This window comes from Erinaceus europaeus, chromosome 17, assembly GCF_950295315.1.
Source record: "Erinaceus europaeus chromosome 17, mEriEur2.1, whole genome shotgun sequence".
In the NCBI taxonomy this organism is placed as follows: domain Eukaryota; kingdom Metazoa; phylum Chordata; class Mammalia; order Eulipotyphla; family Erinaceidae; genus Erinaceus; species Erinaceus europaeus.
The window spans coordinates 13,223,579-13,246,740 of record NC_080178.1 but is presented as its reverse complement, the minus strand read 5'-3'; the positions used below and the strand labels follow the sequence as shown (position 1 = coordinate 13,246,740).

Genomic DNA, 23,162 nt, shown 5'->3' with positions numbered 1-23,162 from the left:
CAGCCCTGGGTCTATTCAGACAAGGCCTGAGGAATTACTTATTTTCTCCATGTGAGAATGAATGTGTCATAGCAAACAGTCTCAGAAAACCACAGTTAATAATCTGAACTAAATAACCAATGGGCTTGTACTTTTGAGCATTCTTATGAATCAATTTATTGTTATTGAATATAAAAAGAAATTTGAATGATCTCATAAATGCTAGGATGAGCTATTGTCATTTTATTAAATATCATATTGGCATAGGTTTTGCACCATATGAAGTTAAATGAATAATTTTAAACATGTTATAGGGGAAATATATATAATAATACTTTTTTATTACAAAATTGATATGATAAATGCATAGGATCTGAAGTTGTGATTATTAATAAGACTGACAGACACAGATAATAGGGGAAACGCAAATGTAGACAAGAGGTTAAAGAATTAGATTATCCTACTAGTCAAACAGATTCTACAAATTGCATTTTTTCCACTGAATATGCCTTTATCCTTATAATTTTGAATTAGATAATAACCATGTATATATGCTATGGCAGAAGCCCAAATGTGAAAATCATTTGACAGGAAGTTTAGAGTCTCTCTCTCTCTCTCTCTCTCTCTCTACTATATAGACTTTGAAAGGCAAATTCTAATTTTGATTCTGAGCTATTATTCACGTAACTTTCTCACTAATTGTTCAGGAAATCTGAAATTACTCTATAGCCAATTCTTTTTTTTTTTTGCCCTAAAAGTAAATGGTTTAAAAAGTTCAAAGTATATTTCATTCAATTTATGGCCTTTGCTGGTTTCTATTTATCTTTTCTTTGTTATTACTTATTTCTCTTCTGCACATTTTTATTCCCACACTGATGTTTGAACACACATAGGTTTGTTCAGAGTAACAAAGAGAATAGCCTTCTGAGCTGAACAGGTGCTATGCAGATAGTAAGCACAGCACATTTCAGTAAATTCTGCCAATGTGAATTTACATGTACTACACATAACATTATCTCTGCGTCTATTCAGAAAAGGCCTGAGGAATTACTTATTTTCTCCATGTGAGAATGAATGTGTCATAACAAATAATCTCAGAAAACCACAATTAATAATCTGAACTAAATAAACAATATCATCTACAACTTTCCACATTCTAATTTATTCTGTTTAATATAAAGATTGCTTTCCTCTAAAACTTATCATGTTACATAGGACAAAGTTTGCTAAATCATAGCATTTCTTATAAGAATATAAATTGAGGGTCAGGGAGATAGCATAGTGGTTATGCAAAAGACTTATGTACCTGAGGCCCTGAGCTCCTGGCTTCATCCCTGACACTACCACAAGCAAGAGCTGAAGAGTGTACTGGTAAAAAAGTAAATGAAGGCTATAAAGTAAGATCTTTTAAGTTACTAAATCATTCATTCATTCATTGCTTTCATTGGGTTGTCTCACTGGAAAGAATTGAAAACATTAAGTATTCTATGGGTCATATTATATGAGCTCTAGTTCACTTTTAGTTGGCACATATCAAGTCCTTAAAATATGCCAGTCCTTTTTTTAAACTTTGTTTGAATTATTCTTTGATTTTTGTTGTTAAGGCAGTTCACAATGGCAATTATCTAAACATCATCCTATAATCTATGCTCCATGAACAAGTTATCATTTTATGATTATATAAATATATATATTTTTAAAGACTTTTTAAAAATATTTTATTTTTATTTATTCCCTTTTGTTGCCCTTATTGTTTTATTGTTGTAGTTATTATTGTTGTTGTCGTCATTGTTGGATAGGACAGAGAGAAATGGAGAGAGGAGGGGAAGACAGAGAGGGGCAGAGAAAGATAGACACCTGCAGACCTGCTTCACCGCCTGTGAAGTGACTCCCCTGCAGGTGGGGAGCCGGGGTTCGAACCGGGATCCTTATGCCGGTCCTTGTGCTTTGCGCCACCTGCGCTTAACCCGCTGTGCTACAGCCCGACTCCCCTATATAAATATTTTTATGATGAGTCCAAGAGTGGACAATTCATTAAAGAAAAGAAAAAAGGCATGGCACCATGAAAAATGGAGTTGTTGGAAGAGCTTGTCCGTTAATAATTTTTATTTGTTTGTCTTTTTATTTGTTAGACTATCATCTCACAAAAATGCTATTCATGTGTGCCTTCTAGAAGTCTCACATGATTTTACCATTGCAGGTGAAGGAAGAATTTTATGAGAATGAACTGAGTCATCATGGGAGGAGACTCAAGCACACATTTTCTGAAAGGCTGCTCTGCGGGAGACATTGCGAAGCACACGATGAGTACAGCTATTTGACATATATTTGGCAGTCTTCTCAAAATTCATTGTTTACACATTTCTTTTTCTTTTTTCTTTTTTGCCTCAGACACCTAAGTTTACTGTCTTCAGAAGAATACATGGAAAATAGGAACAATGTGACTGAGTTTATCCTCTTGGGGCTCACACAAAGCCCTGAGGGTCAAAAGGTTCTGTTTGTTACTTTCTTGCTCATCTACATCGTGACTATAGTAGGGAATCTGCTTATCATGGTGACCATCATGGCCAGCCAGTCACTGGGCTCCCCTATGTACTTTTTTCTGGCTTATTTGTCATTTATAGATACTGTCTATTCTACCTCCATTGCTCCCAAAATGATTGTAGATTTACTCCACGAGAAGAAGACCATTTCCTTCCACGCATGCATGACACAAGTCTTTTTAGATCATTTATTTGCTGGTGCGGAAGTCATTCTTCTTGTGGTGATGGCCTATGACCGATATGTAGCCATCTGTAAGCCTCTCCATTACTTGGTCATCATGAATCGGCGGGTATGCTTTCTCATGCTGCTGGTGGCCTGGACTGGAGGCTTTTTACATTCAGTGATTCAGTTTTTCTTTATTTATCAGCTTCCTTTCTGTGGTCCCAATGTCATTGACAACTTTGTGTGTGATATGTATCCCTTACTGAAGCTTGCTTGCACAAATACCTACATCCTTGGGATTTCAATGATTGCTAATGGAGGGCTAATCTGCACAGTCATCTTCCTTATTCTCTTAGTTTCCTATGGTATCATATTACATTCCCTCAAGGGTCATAGTGTAGAAGGGAAACGCAAAGCCTTCTATACATGTGCATCTCATATAACTGTGATCATTTTATTCTTTGTTCCCTGTATCTTCCTTTATGCAAGGCCCAATTCCACCTTTCCCATTGACAAATCCATGACGGTGGTTTTAACTTTCATAACTCCCATGTTGAACCCCTTAATCTACACCCTGAGAAATTCAGAAATGAAAAATGCCATGAGGAAACTTTGGAGTAAAAATGTGATCTTAGTTGGAAGAGGGCCTTGACTCTTCTATAGAACGTAACATTCGTTCCTTCAGAGAACCAAGTATTAATTTCATGTTCAGCTATTATAGTTAAAGTACTTCCATTGTGTTGTACTTAGTCCCAATATACAAATTAAATTGTATCTACATGGAGAAAATTCCATTTCTTTAATCTCTTATAAATGTAGTCATGCTGTGCTAAGATTCTGAGGAAGATTGTGATTTTTAATTTTATTAAAGGGTCCTGTTATGACACATGCTTCCATAAAAATGTGACTAAATAGAGCTTGTTCACTTTGAATGCACAAGTCAACTTCTAAAATGTTGAGAAATATGATTTTATAGGAAAATAAATAATTGGTGAAATTCATTTAAAATTTCACAGCAAATGTTAATGACTGAAGAAAAATTTATAAGATATGAACTACATAGAATTAGGGTAGCGTTATGGTTCATTTTGTTTATGCTGATAAAGTCTGTACATTGTTCAACATTTATGAATGTCTATACTAGTTATTCAGTTTGATATAGTTGAAGTAGATATTTAAAACTTCATGTCACAGGGGAGCCCCAAATTCTCGTTTAATTCTATGGGCATAGAGCTATTATTTTGCAAAAATGATTTGTATTAATCATTGCTAATAGATCGTTTCGTTTTACAGCACAAAGTTTTTCTAATTTTCTGCAGAGTAAACTCTGTGTTCTTGACTCAAGTGATAAAACAACTATGTCTTCTTTACTTATAGTTTCTTTATGGTGTTTATCAAGCTAAGTGCTATATTTTAAAGATCATTTTTCTAGTTTTTCTGGCATTAAAGATATACTTGTTGAGAAGTCAAGCCATGACATGGATACTAATAAAAGGACATTGCCTTTATTCTTTACTAACTGTAAAATTGGAATCCTTTACTATCCTTAGCAATATTAATGCTTCTACTTATTTGACACACATTGACTAAATGTTATTCAGGAAATGTCTTCTATTCTTTTATTTTTATTTTTTTTATTGCCACCAAGGGGTTACCACTGGGGTTTTATTGCCACTGGGGTTGGTTCCTAAACAGGAAACGTACTGTCTCAGTGAGCCATTCCTATTATTATTATTATCATTATTATTATTATTTTCATTTGATAGGACAGAGAGAAGTTGAGAGTGAGATAGAAAAAGAGCAAGAAAGAAACCGGCAGCACTGCTTCACTATTCCTGAAACTTTCTCCCTGTAGGTGGGGACCAGGGGCTTGGATCCTCATCCTTGTACATGGTAACATGTGAGTTCTACTGGGTGCATCACCACCGACCCCCTACTTAAAAAAATATTATTGCTATATGTTACTAGAGCACTGTACAGCTCTGGATTATGGGAATATATGGGATTGAACCAGAAACTTCAGAGCCTTAGGCATGAGAATTTTTACATGACTATTAAATTATCTTCCCCATACCGTCTATTTATTGATTTAATCACCAGTACTGTCACCAAAGGTTTGTGTTGCCATCACCCCCATAGATAACCACTACAGTTCTCCCACAGTCTTAAATATAGGTTGACATTTTGTTTATTTTTCACATTCATATAATTGATTCTCTATATTCCACATATGAAGGAAACCATTCTGTAGTTGTCCTTCACCTCTTTATTCGCTTCACTAAGCATAATCTTCTTTAATCCCATCTACTTTATGCCAAAAGACTCTATATTACCTTTTTGTGGCTGAATAATATTTTGTTGAGTATACATCCCATAACATTTTTTACCCAGTCATCTGTCGAAGGGCATTTTGGCTGATTCCAGGTTGTAGCTATTGTGAATAAAGCCACTATGAACATGGGGGTGCATATAGCCCTTTGAATCAGTGTTATTATATCTTTTGGGTTTATGCCTAGTAGTGGAATTTCTGGGTTATATGGCATTTCCCTTTGTATTTGTTTCAGGATTCTCCATATGGTTCTCCATAATGGTTGTACCAGTTTGCATACCTACCAGCAGTGTAGTAGGCTCCTCTCTCTCCGTATCTTCTCAACACTCATCTTGTTTTATTGATGTAGCCCATGTCTCACAGGTGTGACGTGGAATCTCAAGGTGGTTTTAATTTGCATTTCTCTAATGATGAGTGAACTGGAATATTTCTGCATATGTCTGTGGGCCATGTGTATCTCTTCTTTAGACAACTGCCTATTCATATTTTTGTCTACTTTTTTTATTGGGTTGTTCTTTTTCTTTTTGTTGAGCGGTGGTAACTTTTTATCAATGTTTCATAGTAACGACTTGTCAGGAGTGTGGTGTGCAAATATCTTTTTCCATTTGCTTAGTTTCTTGTTAATATTTATGGAATTTTCTTTTGATGTGCAAAAGCCTTTTAATTTTATCTAGTCCCATTTTTGTTTTTGTTTCTCTTGCTATGGGTTGGAGTCTCTGAATAACATCTTTAATGTTAAGATCCTGGAATGTTTTACCAGTGTCTATGTATCTGTACAGTTTCAGGTCTAATATCTATATATTTGATCCATTTGGAGTTAATTACGGTGCATGGTGTTAGGTGATGGTCTAGTTTTGAAAGGTATCATGTTTGGATACTGGAATAAACATGACTGGAATCAAAGATTCACCTTCTATGGTATGATACTGATATAAGGAAGTTGTACTCTTGAGGGAAGATCAAAGTATTTTCATCCTGAGTTTATAATTCCCTGTAGAGATTTAAAAATTGTACTCTTTATATTTACCTCTTTAGTTCATATGTGACATGTTTTTTTAAAGTATGGATTGAGGTAGAAATATGCTTTCTTTTGCTATATGGATAACCATTCTAGTACAATTGATGGATAACCATTTTGTTTTTCCAATATTTTTCAGTACCATCACTTTCATTTAAAATAGCCGTATATTGCCTATGGTAATATAGGTAAAATGGGTATCTCATTTTACCTCACTATTTGGTTCAAACAGTCTGTCTCACCATGAATAAACATTATGAGCTTAAATTTGACATATGCATGCTTTCTCATTTAGATAAATTGAAATTTTTCCTTAACCATATTAATCAAAATTGTATGCCATTGCATATGTCTACCATGAACACAGTCTTAAGGTTTTATTTATAGGCATAGGTGCAGGGTAGGTGCAAGCTATGTTACAGAGCCCAACATGCGGTAGTTAAGGCAGTCTGTTACTGTAGTCAGGAGAACACATTTTGAAAACAATCAATAATTAATCAATAATTTCAGAACACTAAAATCTACTTCTCTTGGCAAGTAAAGCAGTTGTACAGGTTCAGGTCAAGATGGAATCAGTTATGCTAAGGAAGTCTCAAAAGAAATATCTGTCACAAAAGAAATATCTAGATTTGCTGAACAGAACACCAAACTTAGATTATAGTGAGTTGAAACACTAGAATTTGATTTAATGGAATAACTGAGTAAGAATTTTTGCAGTATCCCCACAAAGAGGTGACTTAAATCTTCACTATAACTTTTCTCTGTGGAATCTGAGATAGTCTGGGAAATAAAAATATACACATTTCTAGAAATTACTGCAATTAAATGCTAAACTAAGCTTCATTCCTATAGGACAGATGTAATTGTGACCTAATGTCAGAGAATATATTGATGGTGAAGGAATACTGACACAAAGTGATTCATATGGCTAGATATTTGGGGGCAGTCAGTGCTCTATAGTGTAGTTGTTTAAACATGGGTATAATGCCATTATACACAAGGACGCCAATGCTTACTTTTAATCAAAATAAATGATGCTTGATAAGATATAATAAGAATAATGAAATGGCTAGACCACAGAACATGTCAGTTAGAATTAATTATAGATATTCTTTAAAAATTTTTTTTAATATTTATTTTATTTATTTATTCCCTTCTGTTGCCCTTGTTGTTTTTATTGTTGTAGTTATTATTGTTGTTGTCGTTGTTGGATAGGACAGAGAGAAATGGAGAGAGGAGGGGAAGACAGAGAGGAGGAGAGAAAGATAGACACCTGCAGACCTGCTTCACCACCTGTGAAGCGACTCCCCTGCAGGTGGGGAGCCGGGGTTCGAACCAGGATCCTTATGCCGGTCCTTGTGCTTTGCGCCACCTGTGCTTAACCCGCTGCGCTACAGCCCGACTCCCAGATTATAGATATTCTTTTTGTTTGTTTCTTTTAAAAAAATATTTATTCATTTTCCTTTTGTTGCCCTTGTTTTTCTTTATTGTTGTTGTAGTTATTATTGTTATTGTTATTGATATCATCATTGTTAGGACAGAGAGAAATGGAGAGAGGAGGGGAAGACAGAGAGGGGGAGAGAATGATAGACACCTGAAGACTTGCTTCACCACCTGTGAAGTGACCCCCCTGCAATTGGGGAACCGGGGCCTCGAACCAGCATCCTTACGCCAGTCCTTGTGCTTTGTACCACTGCCCTTAACCTGCTGTGCTACCACCCAACTCCATTCTTCTTCTTCTTATTTTTCATTAAATATAATTTTCAGAGAACATTAATTAATTTTGCACAGAGTATTTTCTATATACTTTCTCTTGTCTTCATTCTGGATTACCCTTCTAGTTTTAAGATCTTCATTTCCATTTCTCCAGTGTTCTACATGATTCTGTTCTTGGATTTGTATTCTAGAAACAACTTTTACTAGTGTAACTCTAGACCCTCTTTTTGAGAAATTATCTTTATGGACAAATGCAATGATTTAGATTTCTGATTTTTTTTCTCCATTCCATGCTTCATTTGTCTCAGAAAAGATATAGAAGTGTGTGTGTGTGTGTGTGTGTGTGTGTGTGTGTGGTGGTGGGGTCACCAGAGCCTGGAAGCTTTCTCTAAAGTGTAGGGGCTGGGCTCAATCCTGTAACTTGTTCACAGTAAGCAGCAGGTTTACACTATTCAGGCGAGTTGTTTTGACAGCCCAATGTGAAATTTTATAAAGTCAGATATTTCTGGTCAGTTCTCATTGCTATTTTGTAACAACGCATGCCACAAAAAACTAAGAAGTTCTTTTTCTTTAAATATGTGTTCAGCAGATCATTTAACTATGACATTTTTATTAATTTTAAAGAAGTTTTATTTATTTATTGAAAAAAACAGAACTTCATTTTAGCATATGCGAGTTATTTCATAAAGAGAGGGAGGGAAGGAGGGAAGGAGGGAGAGAGAGGGAGGGAGAGAGAAAGAGAGGGAGAGAGAGAGACAGAGGGAGGGAGGAAGGGATGAGAGAGAGAGACACCATAGAACCATTCCAACACACACTGCTATAGATGGCACTGTGGTTCTCACTCAATGTCAATTCTGTGCTTTATGTACTGAACGATCTACTTGGTGGCAAACTATGATCATTTTAGAGACTTTTCTCATTTACAGAACCTATTACTTGTCCTAGTACTTGATGTTCAGAAGCATTCACAGGAGAAAAGAAAAAAAAAAAAACTTTGACAAAGACTCTAAGATAAGGGATTATCATGAAAATTAACAGCAATAACAAACTGTTAGAGGCTGGGGGTCATGGATTGACCTGACAATGCCTATGCCCAGCAGAAAATACAGAGGCCAGACCTCCTACCTTCTGCACCTCATAATGATCCTAGCTCCATACTCCCAAAGGGATAAAGAATAAGGAACCTTCCAATGGAGGGCATAGGATATGAAACTCTGGTGATGGGAATTGTACCCCTCTTACACCACAATCTTACTCATAATTATTAATCACTAATAAAAAATAAATTGTTGTTATCATGGATTAATTTGTTGGTCTAGCTCCAGTAAAACTCTGACCCTGAAAAAATAAAATCAGTCATTGAAATTAAATTCTCAACTAGCACAGGCACACCCTCAAAGGACTGCAATTGAGACCATGCAAATGTGAACACTTCGAAATTGTGTGTCTCTGAAAATGGCACTCCGTCCTCTTATAGCCCAGGCCTATTACCCAAAGGACAATGTCTTTGTTAATGAAGCTTCTTCTACTGGCCAATGTAAAAGTCTTTACAAATTAAGCTCAAAATACAGTTAAATGGCTAGGGCAGCTCCATGAAAGTATTTGTAAATAGTTTAGCTGGCTGCTTTTTGTTACATTGTTTCCTATTTAAACCAAGTTTAAATTTCTCCTCAAACTTCAAAGGCTGTTTCCTATTTAGGTCTGGACACACAAAGGATCTGTTTAAAATATTTCCTTTGAATTTTAGAAGCTGTGATCTCTGCAAAAAACAAACAAACAAACAACAACAACAACAAACCTCTCCAGGAGGTGAGTGGCAGTCTTATTCCCTTGTAGGCCTCCACATTTGAATTCATTAAGTTGAAACTCAAATATGACATGATTCCTAACTCTTCGCTCAATACAAATTTCTGTGGTAGGTACTGGATGAAACTGAACCTTTCGTTTTCCTGACATAATCCTAAGACTTTTACTTGGACAATCTCTGTCTTATACTGGCTGGGATTTCCAGGTAATAGAACGAACACACACCTTGGACATGGTGGACATTATATGATATCAGACTGAATTTGGGAATTACTATGAAAAAATGAGGATGAATTAAGGCCTTCAAATTTGAACTTCTGTTTTGAAATTATTGAAGTATTACATATACATATGAACATTATATTTTATTTAAAATGTGTCAGTAGTTCATCTGTTTTGTCTTTACATTCAAATTGTTAACCTCAGAAGGGCAACACAAATTAGCGGCCATTTTTAGTTTGATTCACTATAACCTTTAGGTTAAGTATCAAAATTTAAGTGTATGTCTTTTGACTACCCTATGCCAAAGAACAATGAATTAATTTTAGCAAATGAAAGAGTGTGCTTATGTGTCAGAGATAAGCCACTCAGAATAGGAGTTAAAGTAGTTGGTGGTATATCTAGAGTGGCTTTAGTAGGACTATGCTTTGGGGGGCCGGTGGTGGTGCAGGTAGGAGAAAGAGCAAGGACCCTGCAAGGATCCCAGTTTGAGTCTCAGGTTCCCCCAACTGTTGGGGGTGGGTAGGGGAGGGGCGTCCATTCAGGTCTGCAGGTGTCTCTCTTTCTAGCTCCTTCTTTATCTTCCCCTCACCTCTCAATTTCTCTGTCCTATCCAAAAAAATCAGGAAAAAAAAATGGCCCCAGGATCAGTGGATTCATAGTGCAGGCACCAGGTTTAGTGTGTACATTATAGTGCATAAGGTTCTAGGTTCAGGCCCCTGAACCCACCTGCAGGGGGAAAGCTTCAGGAGTGGTGAAACAGGGCTGCAGATCTCTCTCTGTTTCTCTCCCTCTCTATCTCCCCACCCTTTCAATTTTTCTCTGTCTCTATCCAGTAATACATAAATAAAAATATTAAAAAGACAATATTAGAAATCATATCAATGTCAAACAAAAATAGAGTTGTTATAAGAATTATGTAATTATACAATTAAATAATATATAGTCATTACAATGTAGGAAATTGGGTGGTGAGGGATGGCATACCAGGTTGAACACACATGTTCAACAAGGACTTAGGTTTAAGACCCTAGTTCCACCTGCAGGAAGGAAGTTTCACAAGCATTGAAGCAGTCTTACAGGTCTCACTCTTTCTCTACTCTCTGTATCTTCCTTTTTATTCTCAATTTCTCTCTTTCTTTATCCAATAAGTGTTAAAATAAAATTTAATCAAAGTAAATAAAATGAAAGAAATTTCAGAAGTAGTGTCAATGTACTAAATAAACACATTCAACTATTAAATTAACATTTCAAGTATATATATATACACATATATATAATATTCTAGTGTCCTGTATGCACACCCAATTACACATTCACACTGTACCACATACAAATGCACATTTGTTGTGATTGCTAAACTATTTTTTTCCCCAGAGCACTGCTCAGTTCTGGCTTATGGTGCTGTGGGGGATTGAACCTGTGACTTGTGAGCCTCAGGCATCAAAGTCTCTTTGCATAACCATTATGCTATACCCCCACCTGATTGCTAAACTATTAATGGGTGTTTGAATGAGTGCAGGAGGTTGGGAGTGGCCCTTTGACTTGATATTTTCTATGTATGATTCTTTTTCAAGGATCATGCTCTCCTTTTTTAATATATAAAAATAAACCATTCTGATTTTAGTTATATTACTTTGGGCTAGGACTGTAGACTGTTTCAGAAAATAATTCTGGAAAACTTTAAAAATGGGTGGGGGAGATAGTATAATCATTATGCAAAAGACTTTCATTCCTGAGCTTCTGTCAAGTTAATACCCAGCACCAGGATAAACCAGAGGGGAGAAGTGTTCTCTCTCTTTCTCCCCCTCTTTTCCTTTCCTTCTCTCCCATCCTCCACTCTCTGTATCTTTCTCTTTCATTAAAATAAAAACATTTTAAATAGTCTGGGAGGTGATGCAGTGGATAAAACATTGGACTCTCAACCATGAGGTCCAGTGTTCAATCCCCAGCATCACATGTACCAGAGTAATATTTGGTTCTCTCTTGCTCTCTCTCTCTCTTTTCTCCTATTTATCTCATTAACAAATAAATTTTAAGAACTCCTAAGAAAAAAGCAAAACAAAAATTAAACAAACATACTAAAAAGAAAACTTTTTTGAATCAGATGAAAGACATAGACCCTTCAGTATAATTCTTCCTGCTAGTTGATAGTAAGTACATTGGATACAGCATATTCAAACACAGGTTTCCTGAGAGTTAAAAGGCAAATAGTAAATCTATATATATGTATAGATAGATTCACTAAAGTTAGTGACCACTGTCATTTTTTTTATCCTGAGAAAGCAAATGTGGACCTGGACCTGAGGCCTTCACATTTACTGAGATGTGGAATTGCTACATTTTCTTCTTATAAGTAGGCAGTTTTCATTTTCCATTTTATAAAAAATGACAGTGCATTACAGATTGCTTTTCCCACATACTTTTGATATTCAGAAGAGATAAAAGATAGGAAAAAAATAATGAAAGCAGGGAAAATGGCAGTGCATGTACACTGGTGGCAATAAAGGAAAAAGAAAGATTTAGAAGAGAAAGAATAAATTAGGTACCCTTGTATTCACATACATAGATGAAACTGAAATGAAATTAAAAACACAATTGCTAAAAATGCTATAGCCATTTTGCTATTTATACTGGTGCATGATGACTCTGGTAATGGGGATCTTGGAAGACATGAATGTGTACAGAGCATGATAATGAATTTATCAGTAATGGAAAGTTTAAACAAAAGCAGCAAGGTGTGAAAATATTACATGAAGGAATATATATATTTGCCACCAGGGTTATTACTGTGTTTCTGTTCCAGCACTATGAGTTCACCAATCCTGGTGGCCTTTTTTTTTTTTTCCTGACTTTTTTCTTTCTATTTTTTTTTAATTCAACAGAAGAGAAATTGAGAGGGGTTGAGGAGATAGAGAGGGAGAGAGATAGACACCTGCAGACTTACTTCACCGCTTGTGAAGTGTTCCCCACCACAAATGGAGAGCAGGGGCTCGAACCCAGCACCTTATGCATTGTCATATGTGTGGCTTGATCAGATGTACCACTGCCTGACCCCTGAAAAATAATTTTTCATGACTATTTTGGTAGTGTCTTCCAGAAATTCTAATGCCTGTTTTTTGTTGTTTTTTTTTTTTAGTCACACAATGCTGTAAGTTAAAATAGAGAAATGTGTGGGAATGGTTATAAAACCTGAGGATAAGTAACCTATATTATATTAACTTGATCATACAAATGTAAAAAAGAAAAAATTTTCAACAAATTTCACTAGTTTTCAAAGCTTATTCATACATCGAACACCAAGATAATACAACTACTATCTAATTATGATGATTTTGTTAAAAAGAAAGCCACAACACTTTTAAGACAGAGACATGAAATAACGATTTGGCATATAGTCACTGTATTTTATATTGATTTTTTTTTTTTGCATGGTTTGAAAATGTAATGGTCAGTAAGTATACTGACTGGGGTGAAGACTTAAGTTTGTTCACTCTTGAAAACTCATGAATTCTTGACATTCCCACTATACAAACAAGACAGAACTGTGTGTACTGACAGTCAGTGATTGATATGCCTGAGGCAGGAAGTAGTTGACTGAAAGATGAGGTCAAGTACTATGGGAAACGGGTTGAGTGTCAGGCTGAGAAGCTGAAGTGTGGAGTTGAATACCAGTAGTCAAAAGATAATTCATTCTTAAGGGGTGCATTATTTCAAGAGTGCCCTTCCTGACTTTAAAAAATTCTTTCTTTTTTTTTTTTTTTTTGGATAGAGACTGAGAAAATTGAGAGGGAGAGGGGAGTTAGCAAGGGAGAAAGTGAAGCACCACTTGTGAGACTCCCCGGCCTCCCCCCACCCCCCGCAGATGGGGACCAGGAGCTTGAACCTGGATCCTTATACATGGTAACATGTGTACTCAACCAGATAAGCCACCATCCAGCCCTTCTGACATTTTTCCTTTATTTGTTTTTATTTATTTATTTATTCATTTATTTATTTAATTGGATAGAGACAGAGAAAAATTGAGAAGGAGATTATAGAGAGGGAGAGAGACAGAGAGACACCAATAATACTGCTTTACCACTTGCAAAGCTTTCTCCCTGCAGGCGGGGACCAGGGGCTTGAACCTGGGCCTTGCACACTATACTGTGTCACTTAACCAGGTGCACCACTGCCTAGCCCTGACTTTTTAATGGATAATATAAAACATTAAATTTTTGTCATTAAGATTTTAAGACAGATGAGAAGTTTTCAAAGCATGAAATGGGGGCAGAATAAATCCTAGATTGGAAGTGTACACATTGAATATAAACTAGAACCAATCCACTGTGTCTGAGGGACAGAATAACTTCAGTGCTACCTTCCTAGTGTTTCACTCATTTATTCCAACTGCCTATCCTCCAGATGAGGAAACTGAGACCCAGAATCATAAGTAATGGATAAGCATTTTAGGAGACAGTGTAAGGACTTGAAATCATGCTCAGATGTGATGATTACGAAGATTTTTTCAAGATCTACTTTTATCCCATGGTTCCTATCTACTAATGATGTAGGGTTTCTTTTTAAAAACTATTTGATTTATTTTATTTTTAATGAGAGAGAGACAGAGACAGAGAGACAGAGAGACCAGACCTTGGACCTTAGAGCCTCAGGCATTAAAGTCGTTAACCTTATGCTGTCTCCCCAGCCCAATATAGATAGGGATTCTTAAAGATATAACAAGTTCTTCATCATTTCAGGTGGGTATATTTGCCAAAATGAAGAAACAGGATCTTATAACTGTTTCTGCATGTATCAAGAAGAAAGAAAGAAACACACCTGTGAGAGGAGTTGTTGTTGTAAGATTGGAGGGTGGGGGATGGTCCCTAAAATTTAAAAGTTGTCTGACTCTAATTGGTAACAGATCTTTTGTATATTGTTAGCTGGAAGCAAGGTCAGTAAAAAGGGTGTGAGACAGAGTACAAAATGTTTCCAGCGCAGTGACTAGTGATTTAAATTACTTATTTTGTGAATTTTTCAGTTTGAAGCAATGTGTTTACACCAACCCACAGTAAATGGAAAATCCAAGCAATGTGACTGAACTTGTTCTTTTGGGCATTACAAGGAATCCAGAGTTGCGGAAAACTTTTGCTGCCCTATTTCTAATCATGTACGCGTTTACAGTTGCTGGGAACATACATGCATGGTCACCGTGCTCACAAGCCAGAGTCTGAGATCGCCTGTGTATTTCTTTCTCACTGCCTTGTCCTTCATGGATGCCATGTACTCTTCAGTTATTGCCCCCAAGCTGATCTTGTCCTCGCTCTCTGACAGCACTACCATCTCCCTCACTGACTGCATGGCCCAGCTCTTTGCAGAGCATTTCTTGGGTGGTGTGGGGATCATCCTTCTCATTGTCATGGCCTGTGACCGCTATGTGGCCATCTGTAAGCCCCTGCACTACATGACCATGATGAACCGTCAGATGTGCTGCCTGCTGCTGGGAAGGACCTGGGTGGGGGGATTTATCCATGCAATCATACAGCTTGTCTTCATGTCCCAAATACCCTTCTGTGGTCCCAATGCCATAGATCATTTTTTGACTTATTTACATTGTTGAAATTGACCTGCATGGACACCCACACCCTGGTCTCTTAGTTATTCTCAACAGTGGGGTGATGTGCATGGCCATCTTCCTCATTCTCATGACATCCTACACGGTCATCCTCTGCTCCCTAACGTCTTATAACTGAGGCTTGGCGTGAAGCTCTCTCCACTTGTGGGTCCCACTTCACAGTAGTAGTCTTGTTCTTTGTACCATGTATATTCTTATACGTCAGATCCATCACTACTTATCCCATAGACAAAGCAATGGCTATATCTGATTCCTTCATTACACCCATGTTAAATCCCTTGATCTACACCTTGAGGAACTCAGAAGTCAAAATGCGATGAAGGAAATATGGATAAAACAAAGAGTCCTGGATGGTCATTAATTTCCATGCTGCAACAAATCTCATGTAAAAGGATAAGGAGGATTTCTGTTCCCATTGTTCAAATCTAGTTCAGACACAGTGATATTACCATTTCACCATCAAGATGAAAATCAAATTACACCTTTCTCCTTCAGTGTCATTTGTACCACATCCCATTTCTAAAAAAGCCCATTCACCCATTCACTCATTATTTTCTGAACTGTGATTTTGAGCAATTCAAGTCTTTCCCAACTCAGAGCTTCTTCTTCTTCTTCTTCTTTTTTTTTTTTTAACTCTGCACACAGTTGGGATTCAAATTTCTAGAGTTTTTTTTTTTGTTGTTGTTGGGTATTTACATGTCTTTTTAAAATGTTTTTATTTAAGAAAGGATTAATTAACAAAACCATAGGGTAGGAGGGGTACAACTCCACACAATTCCCACCACCCAATCTCCATAACCCACCCCCTCCCATGATAGCTTTCCCATTCTCTATCCCTCTGGGAGCATGGAGCCAGGGTCATTGTGGGTTGCAGAAGTTGGAAGGTCTGGCTTCTGTAACTGCTTCCCCGCTGAACATGGGAATGGACTGGTCAGTCCATACTCCCAGTCTGCCTCTCTCTTTCCCTAGTAGGGTGTGTCTCTGGGGAAGCTGAGCTCCAGGACACATTGGTGGGGTCTTCAATCCAGGGAAACCTGGCCAGCATCCTGGTGGCATCTGGAACCTGGTGATTGAAAAGAGAGTTAACATACGAAGCCAAACAATTTGTTGAGCAATCATGGACGCAAAGGGTGGAATAGTGGAGAGGAAGTGTTAGGGAGGTACTCACTGCAAACTCTAGTGTACTTCTGCTTTCAGGTATATATTTTGCAGTAGATTATGAATACGTATGAACATATGCTCTCTCTCACAGAAACTGCTGTATATCTAGGTTTTGGGACTTTGTTAGAAAGTGAACTACCTGAGATGAAATTAGAGTATACTATGAAAGGAAAGGTCTCACCCGAGTAATGAGGCTGAAGGGTTGTCATTCCACACGTGAAGTCTCTGGACACAGTCTGAGGTGAAGCATGTTGAGGTGGCAATCGTTGCGTTGGTTAGGTTGCGATCGGCGGATCCAATATTATTTGATATGGATTGGGAACCATATCAAATAATATTGGAACCAAGGGTTCCAGGACTGGGGGAAGTAGGGGCTCTATAGTGGAGATGTGAGGTTCCTGCTGTCTTAGGGTTCAAAAAGACAATCAATAGTTAATGTTATCATCACATTATTTGGTAATTGGGTTAACTTTGAAAAGTCCTTTTGTTATGGTTTGCTGTACAGTACCCAGTATCTTGTATATAGCTGTGCTATTGGATGTTTCTGATCTACTTGGTCTAGGCTTTTGAGAGAGTCCGCATTTCGAGTAAACAGCCTATATATTAAAAAGATTCAGTTTGTGTCTTGAAAAACTTTGAGACATACAATTGATTTTCCCCCTCTCATATTAACTAGTGATTTATATGTCTACATTTTGGTAGGAGTGTACATAAACACCATTCCCACCACCAAAAGACTGTGACCCATCCCTCCCACCCACTCCCACCCCCCACTGGCCCAGGAAGCTGCATGTCTACCCCTCACCACTGGGTTTTTACTTTGATGCCCTACTTACAATTTGGTCAGGTCCTGCTTTTAGTTTCCCTTTCCGATCTTCTTCCTCAACTTCTGTTGATGAGTGGGATCATCCCATACTCATCTTTGTCTTTCTGACTTAGCTAACTTAACATAATTCCTTCTAGCTCTGTCCAAGATTGGACAGAGAAGGTGGGTTCATTGTTCTTGATAGCTGCATAGTATTCCATTGTGTGTATATACCACAGCTTTCTCAGCCACTCATCTGTTGTTGGGCACCTGGGTTGCTTCCAGGTTTTAGCTATTATGAATTGTGCTGCTATGAACAGAGGAGTACACACCTCTTTTTGGTTGGGTGTTATGGAGTCCTTGGGGTATAACCCCAGGAGACGAATTACTGGATCATATGAAAGGTCCATGTCTAGCCTTCTGAGAGTTTTCCAGACTGCTCTCCACAGAGGCTGGACCAATTTACATTCCCACCAGCAATGTAAAAGGGTTCCTCTGTCCCCACAACCTCTCCAGCATTTGTTGCTGCTGTCCTTTTTGATGTATGCCATTCTTACAGGAGTGAGGTGGTATCTTAGTGTTGTCTTAATTTGCATTTCTCTGACAATCAGTAACCTAGAGCAATTTTTCATATGTTTGTTAGTCTTTTGAATCTCCTCTGAGGTTAATGTTTTGTTCATATCCTCTGCCCATTTTTGGATGGGGTCATTTGCTTTTTTGTTGCTAAGTTTTCTGAACACTTTATATATATGTTGGTGATTAGTTTCTTGTCTGATGTATGGCATGTGATGATCTTCTCCCATTCTGTGAGGGGTCTCTTTATTTGTTTAATAGTTTCTTTGGATGTGCAGAAGCTTTTCAATTTTGGTGTAGTCCCATTGGTTTGTTTCTGATTTAGTCTTCCTTGCAATTGGGTTTGATTCATCAAAGATGTCCTTGAGGTGTAAGTGGGAAAGTATTTTATCAATGTTTTCCACTAAGTATTTGATTGTTTCTGGTCTGACATGTAGGTCTTTGATCCATTTGGAGTTGATTTTTGTTTCTGGTGAGATAAAGTGGTTCAATTTCATTCTTCTACATTTTTCAACCCAGTTTTCCCAGCACCATTTATTGAAGAGAGCCTCCTTTTACCATTTAATCCTTTGGGCCCCCTTATCAAAGATTAGATGTCCATAGGTGTGGGGATTTATTTCTGGGCTTTCAATTCTGTTCCACTGGTCTGTGTGCCTATTTTTGTTCCAGTACCATGCTGTTTTGATGATGATGGCTTTATAATATAGTTTAAGGTCTGGGAGTGTGATGCCTCCATTTCTGTTTCTTTTCCTCAAGATGGTTTTGGCAATTCTAGGTGTTTTCAGGTTCCAGATAAATGATTGTAGTGTTTGTTCTATTCTCTTAAAGAAGCTTGGTGGAACTTTGATGGGTATTGCATTAAATTTGTATATGGCTCTGGGGAGAATATTCATTTTGATGATATTTATTCTTCCAATCCATGAGCATGGGATATCTTTCCATTTCTTGGTATCAGTTTCTATTTCCTTGAGTAGCAACTCATAGTTTTCAGCATACAAGTCTTTCACTTCTTTGGTCAACTTTATTGCTAGGTATTTGATTGATTTTGCTGAAACAGTAAATGGGAGTGATTTCTGCATGTCTTCTACTTCAGATTTAGTGTTTGCATAAAGAAATGTCACTGATTTTTGTACATTGATTTTGTAGCCTGATACATTGCTATGTTGTCTAATAATTTCCAGTATTTTTCTGCTGGCTCTTTAGGTTTTTCTATGTATTCTATCATATCATCTGCTAATAGTGAGAGCTTGACTTCTTCCCTTCCAATCTGTATTCCTTTGATTTCTTTCTCTTGCCTGATTGCTATGGCAAGAACTTACAATACTATGTTGAAGAGTAATGGTGACAGTGGACAGCCCTGTCTAGTCCCCGATCTGAAGTGGAATGCTTTCAGCTTCTGTCCATTAAGTATGATGTTGGCTGTAGGTCTGTTATATATAGACTCCACTATCTTGAGGAATTTCCCATCTATTCCCATTTTTTGTAGAGTTTTGAGCATGAATGGGTGTTGGATTTTGTCAAAGGCTTTCTCTGCATCTATTGAGATAATCATGTGGTTTTTGGCTTTGCTTTTATTGATGTGGTGAATGACATTGATTGACTTACGTATGTTGAACCAGCCTTGCATTCCTGGGATGAATCCCACTTGGTCATGATGAACAATCTTTTTGATATGTTGCTGTATCCAGTTGGCCAAGATCTTGTTTAATATTTTGGCATCTATGTTCATCAGAGATATTGGTCTGTAGTTTTCCTTTTTTGTTGAGTTCCTATCAGCTTTTGGTATCAGGGTGATGTTGGCTTCATAGAATGTGGAAGGGAGTATTACTGTTTCTTCAATCTTATGGAAAAGCTTAAGAAGTATGGGTACTAACTGTTTCCTGAAAGTTTTGTAGAAATCGTTTGTGAAGACATCTGGTCCAGGACTTTTGTTGTTGGGGAGATTCTTAATAACGGTTACAATTTCTTTGTCTGTGATTGGTGCATTTAGATTTTGTATTTCTTCTTGGTTCAGTTTTGGAAGGGCATATGCTTCTAGGAATTGTTCCATTTCTTCCAGATTCTCTAGCTTGGTGGCATATAGTTCTTTATAGAATTTTCACAGGATTCTCTGGATTTCTATGTTGTCAGTTGTAATATCTCCCTCAGCATTTATAATTCTATTAATTTGAGTCTTCTCTCTTTTTTGTTTGGTGAGTCTGGCTAGGTGTTTGTCAATTTTGTTTAATCTTTCAAAGAACCAACATTTGGCTTCATTGATCTTTTGTATGGTTCTTTTATTTTCGATGTTGTTTATTTCTGCTTGAACTTTAGTGATTTCTGTCCTTCTGGATGCTTTAGGGTTCCATTGTTCCTCTTCCTCTAAGTCCTTGCAGTGTGCAGTAAGGTCATTCATTTGAGGTTCTTCTTGGTGTCTAATATGTGATTGTATGGCTATAAGTTTCCCTCTCAGTACTGCTTTAGCTGTGTCCCAAATATGTTGATAGGTTGTGACTTCATTTTCATTACTTTCCAGGAACATTTGAATTTCCTGCTTGAGTGAGTCTCTGACCCAGTGGTTCTTAAGGAGCATGTTGTTTAGTTTCCAAATTCTGTGACTTTTAATAATTTTCTGTTTGTTGTTAAATGTTAGTTTTACTCCACTGTGGTCTGAGAAGATACTTGGGATGATTTCAATGCTCTTGAATTTATTGATGCTATCTTTGTGGCCTAACATGTAGTCTGTTCTTGAGTAGGTGTTATGTGGATTTGAAAAGAAGGTGTATTCCAGTTTTTTTGGGGTGAAGGACTCTGAAAATGTCCAAGAGGTCGAGTCTGTCAATATCTTCACTCAATTCTCTTGTATCTTTACTGGTTCTCTGCTTTGTTGATATGTCTAAGTGTGAGAGTGGGGTATTGAAGTCTCCCACTATTATTGTATTACTATTGATGTATTTTTGAAATTCTTTCAGTAGGTGCTTAATGTATTTAGATGGTCCCTTATTGGTTGCATAAATGTTAATAATTGTTAAGTCTTCTTGGCTGATTGGTCCTCTAATCATTATGTAATGTTCTTGCCTATCTTTTATTACTTTATTTAATTTAAAATATTTTTTTAGCTTTATTAAGGAAATACGGTGATGTGGGTACTCTTTTTTTAATATTATATTTTATTTATTTATTCCCTTTTGTTGCCCTTGTTGTTTTATTGTTGTAGTTATTATTGTTGTTGTCATCATTGTTGGATAGGACAGAGAGAAACGGAGAGAGGAGGGGAAGACAGAGGGGGAGAGAAAGATAGACACCTGCAGACCTGCTTCACCACCTGTGAAGCGACTCCCCTGCAGGTGGGGAGCTGGGATTCGAACCAGGATCCTTATGCCGGTCCTTGTGCTTTGTGCCACCTGCGCTTAACCCGCTGCGCTATAGCCCAACTCCCTTAATTTAAAATCTATCATGTCTCAGATGAGAATGGCTGTTCCTGCCCTTTTTTGTGGTCCGTTAGCCTGTATGATAGTTTTCCATCCTTTCGCTTTAAGTCTGTGTTTATCTTGTTGTGACAGATGGGATTCTTGCAAGCAGCATATGGTTGGGTTATGTTTTCTGATCCATCCCCTAACCCAGTGCCTTTTAATGGGTGAGTTTAAGCCATTGATGTTTATTGATATTATGGATTTAATGTATTGTAGTGCCACTGTTCAAAAAAAAATTTTTTTGTTTGCTCTGATATATTGCAAGTATTATAGTGATGTTCTTGTTTGTAAGAGGTCTTTTAGAACCTCTTTCAGGGCCTGCTTGGTGATGGTTGCCTCCTTTAACTGTTCTTTGTCTAAGAAGGTTTTGATCCCTCCATCTAGTTTGAATGAAAGTCTAGCAGGATATATTATCCTTGGTTGAAACCCTTTTTCATTCAGGGCTCGATAGATATCTTGCCATTCTCTTCTGGCTTTTAGCATTTGAATGGAGAAGTCTGCAGATAATCTTATGGGTTTTCCCTTGTATGTGACTTTTTGTTTCTCTCTTGCAGCCTTTAGGATCCTTTCTTTATCCTTACTTCTTCTCATTGTGACTATGATGTGTCTTGGTGTCTTCAGGTCTGGGTTGATTCTGTTTGGTACTCTCTGGGCCTCTTGAATCTTGATGTCCTTTCTGTTATTCAGGTCTGGGAAGTTTTCTTCTATTATTTCCTCTAGAATGTTTCCTTCCCCTTCCTCTCTTTCTTCCCCTGGCAGGCCAATTATACGAATGTTACTTCTTTTGAGATCATCCTATATGTTTCTGTTGTTGTTTTCTATGTCTCTCAGTATCTTTTTAAGCTCTTTCACCTCTTTCTTCGTTTTCTCTAACTCATCCTCTGTCTGACTAATTCTGTTTTCTGCTTCTGTTAGTCTGCTTTCCCTTCCCTCAGCTTCTTTCTTCAATACAGCTATTTCAGCTTTCAGTTCTCTAATTGCCTCAAGATAGTCAGTATTTTCCTTGGGGGTCTCAACTGTTGTTTCCCTAATACTGCCATTCCTTTCCTCCAATGTTGTTTTCATTTCTGTGATTATCAAGTTTATTATTGCTTGCATACTTTTCTTATCTATGGTTACTTCTGGCTGATTTGTAGTTTCTTCTGGGATCTTGTCTTCATTCATTGGAGTAGCAGTTTTATTATTTTTTTTGATCTACCCTTTTTTTTTTTTTAATTTTTTTTTTTTTTCCTCCAGGGTTATTGCTGGGCTCAGTGCCTGCACCGTGAATCCACCGCTCCTGGAGGCCATTTTTCCCCCTTTAAAGGTTGCCCTAGTTGTTGCAGCCTGTTGCGGTTATTATTGCCATCGTTGATGTTGCTTTGTTGTTGGATAGGACAGAGAGAAATGGAGAGAGGAGGGGAAGACAGAGAGAGAGGGGGAGAGAAAGATAGACACCTGCAGACCTGCTTCACCGCCTGTGAAGCCACTCCCCTGCAGGTGGGGAGCCGGGGGCTCGAACCGGGATCCTTACGCCGGTCCCTGCGCTTTGCGCCACGTGCGCTTAACCCACTGCGCCACCGCCCGACCCTCTCTACCCATTTTTTGATATATGTGTTTCTTTTTTTTTTTATATGCTCTGTTGTTCCTCAGTTGTTGTGTCTTGAGTACAAGCAACACCGTACTAAATAACTTTATGACAATTGCACTCACCAACATCAGGAATTACAGTAATAACTGAAGCAAGTATTGAAGCAGTTTAATCGTTACCAATTAGCCAAACAATTTCTCCAGTCCATGAAAGA

General features: G+C 37.4%; 1 protein-coding gene and 1 pseudogene across 1 annotated transcript; both read left to right on the top strand.

Annotated features, from left to right (window-relative positions):
* Positions 1 to 2,401: 2,401 nt before the first annotated feature.
* LOC103109977 (olfactory receptor 4A15) lies at positions 2,402 to 5,966 on the top strand. Its single transcript, XM_007519119.2, has 2 exons — positions 2,402 to 3,313; positions 5,961 to 5,966. Exons 1-2 carry the CDS (start codon positions 2,402 to 2,404, stop codon positions 5,964 to 5,966), a joined length of 918 nt encoding a protein of 305 aa, XP_007519181.2.
* Positions 5,967 to 14,827: 8,861 nt separating this feature from the next.
* Positions 14,828 to 15,748, top strand: LOC103109976 (olfactory receptor 4C6-like; annotated as a pseudogene).
* The last annotated feature ends 7,414 nt before the right edge of the window (positions 15,749 to 23,162 follow it).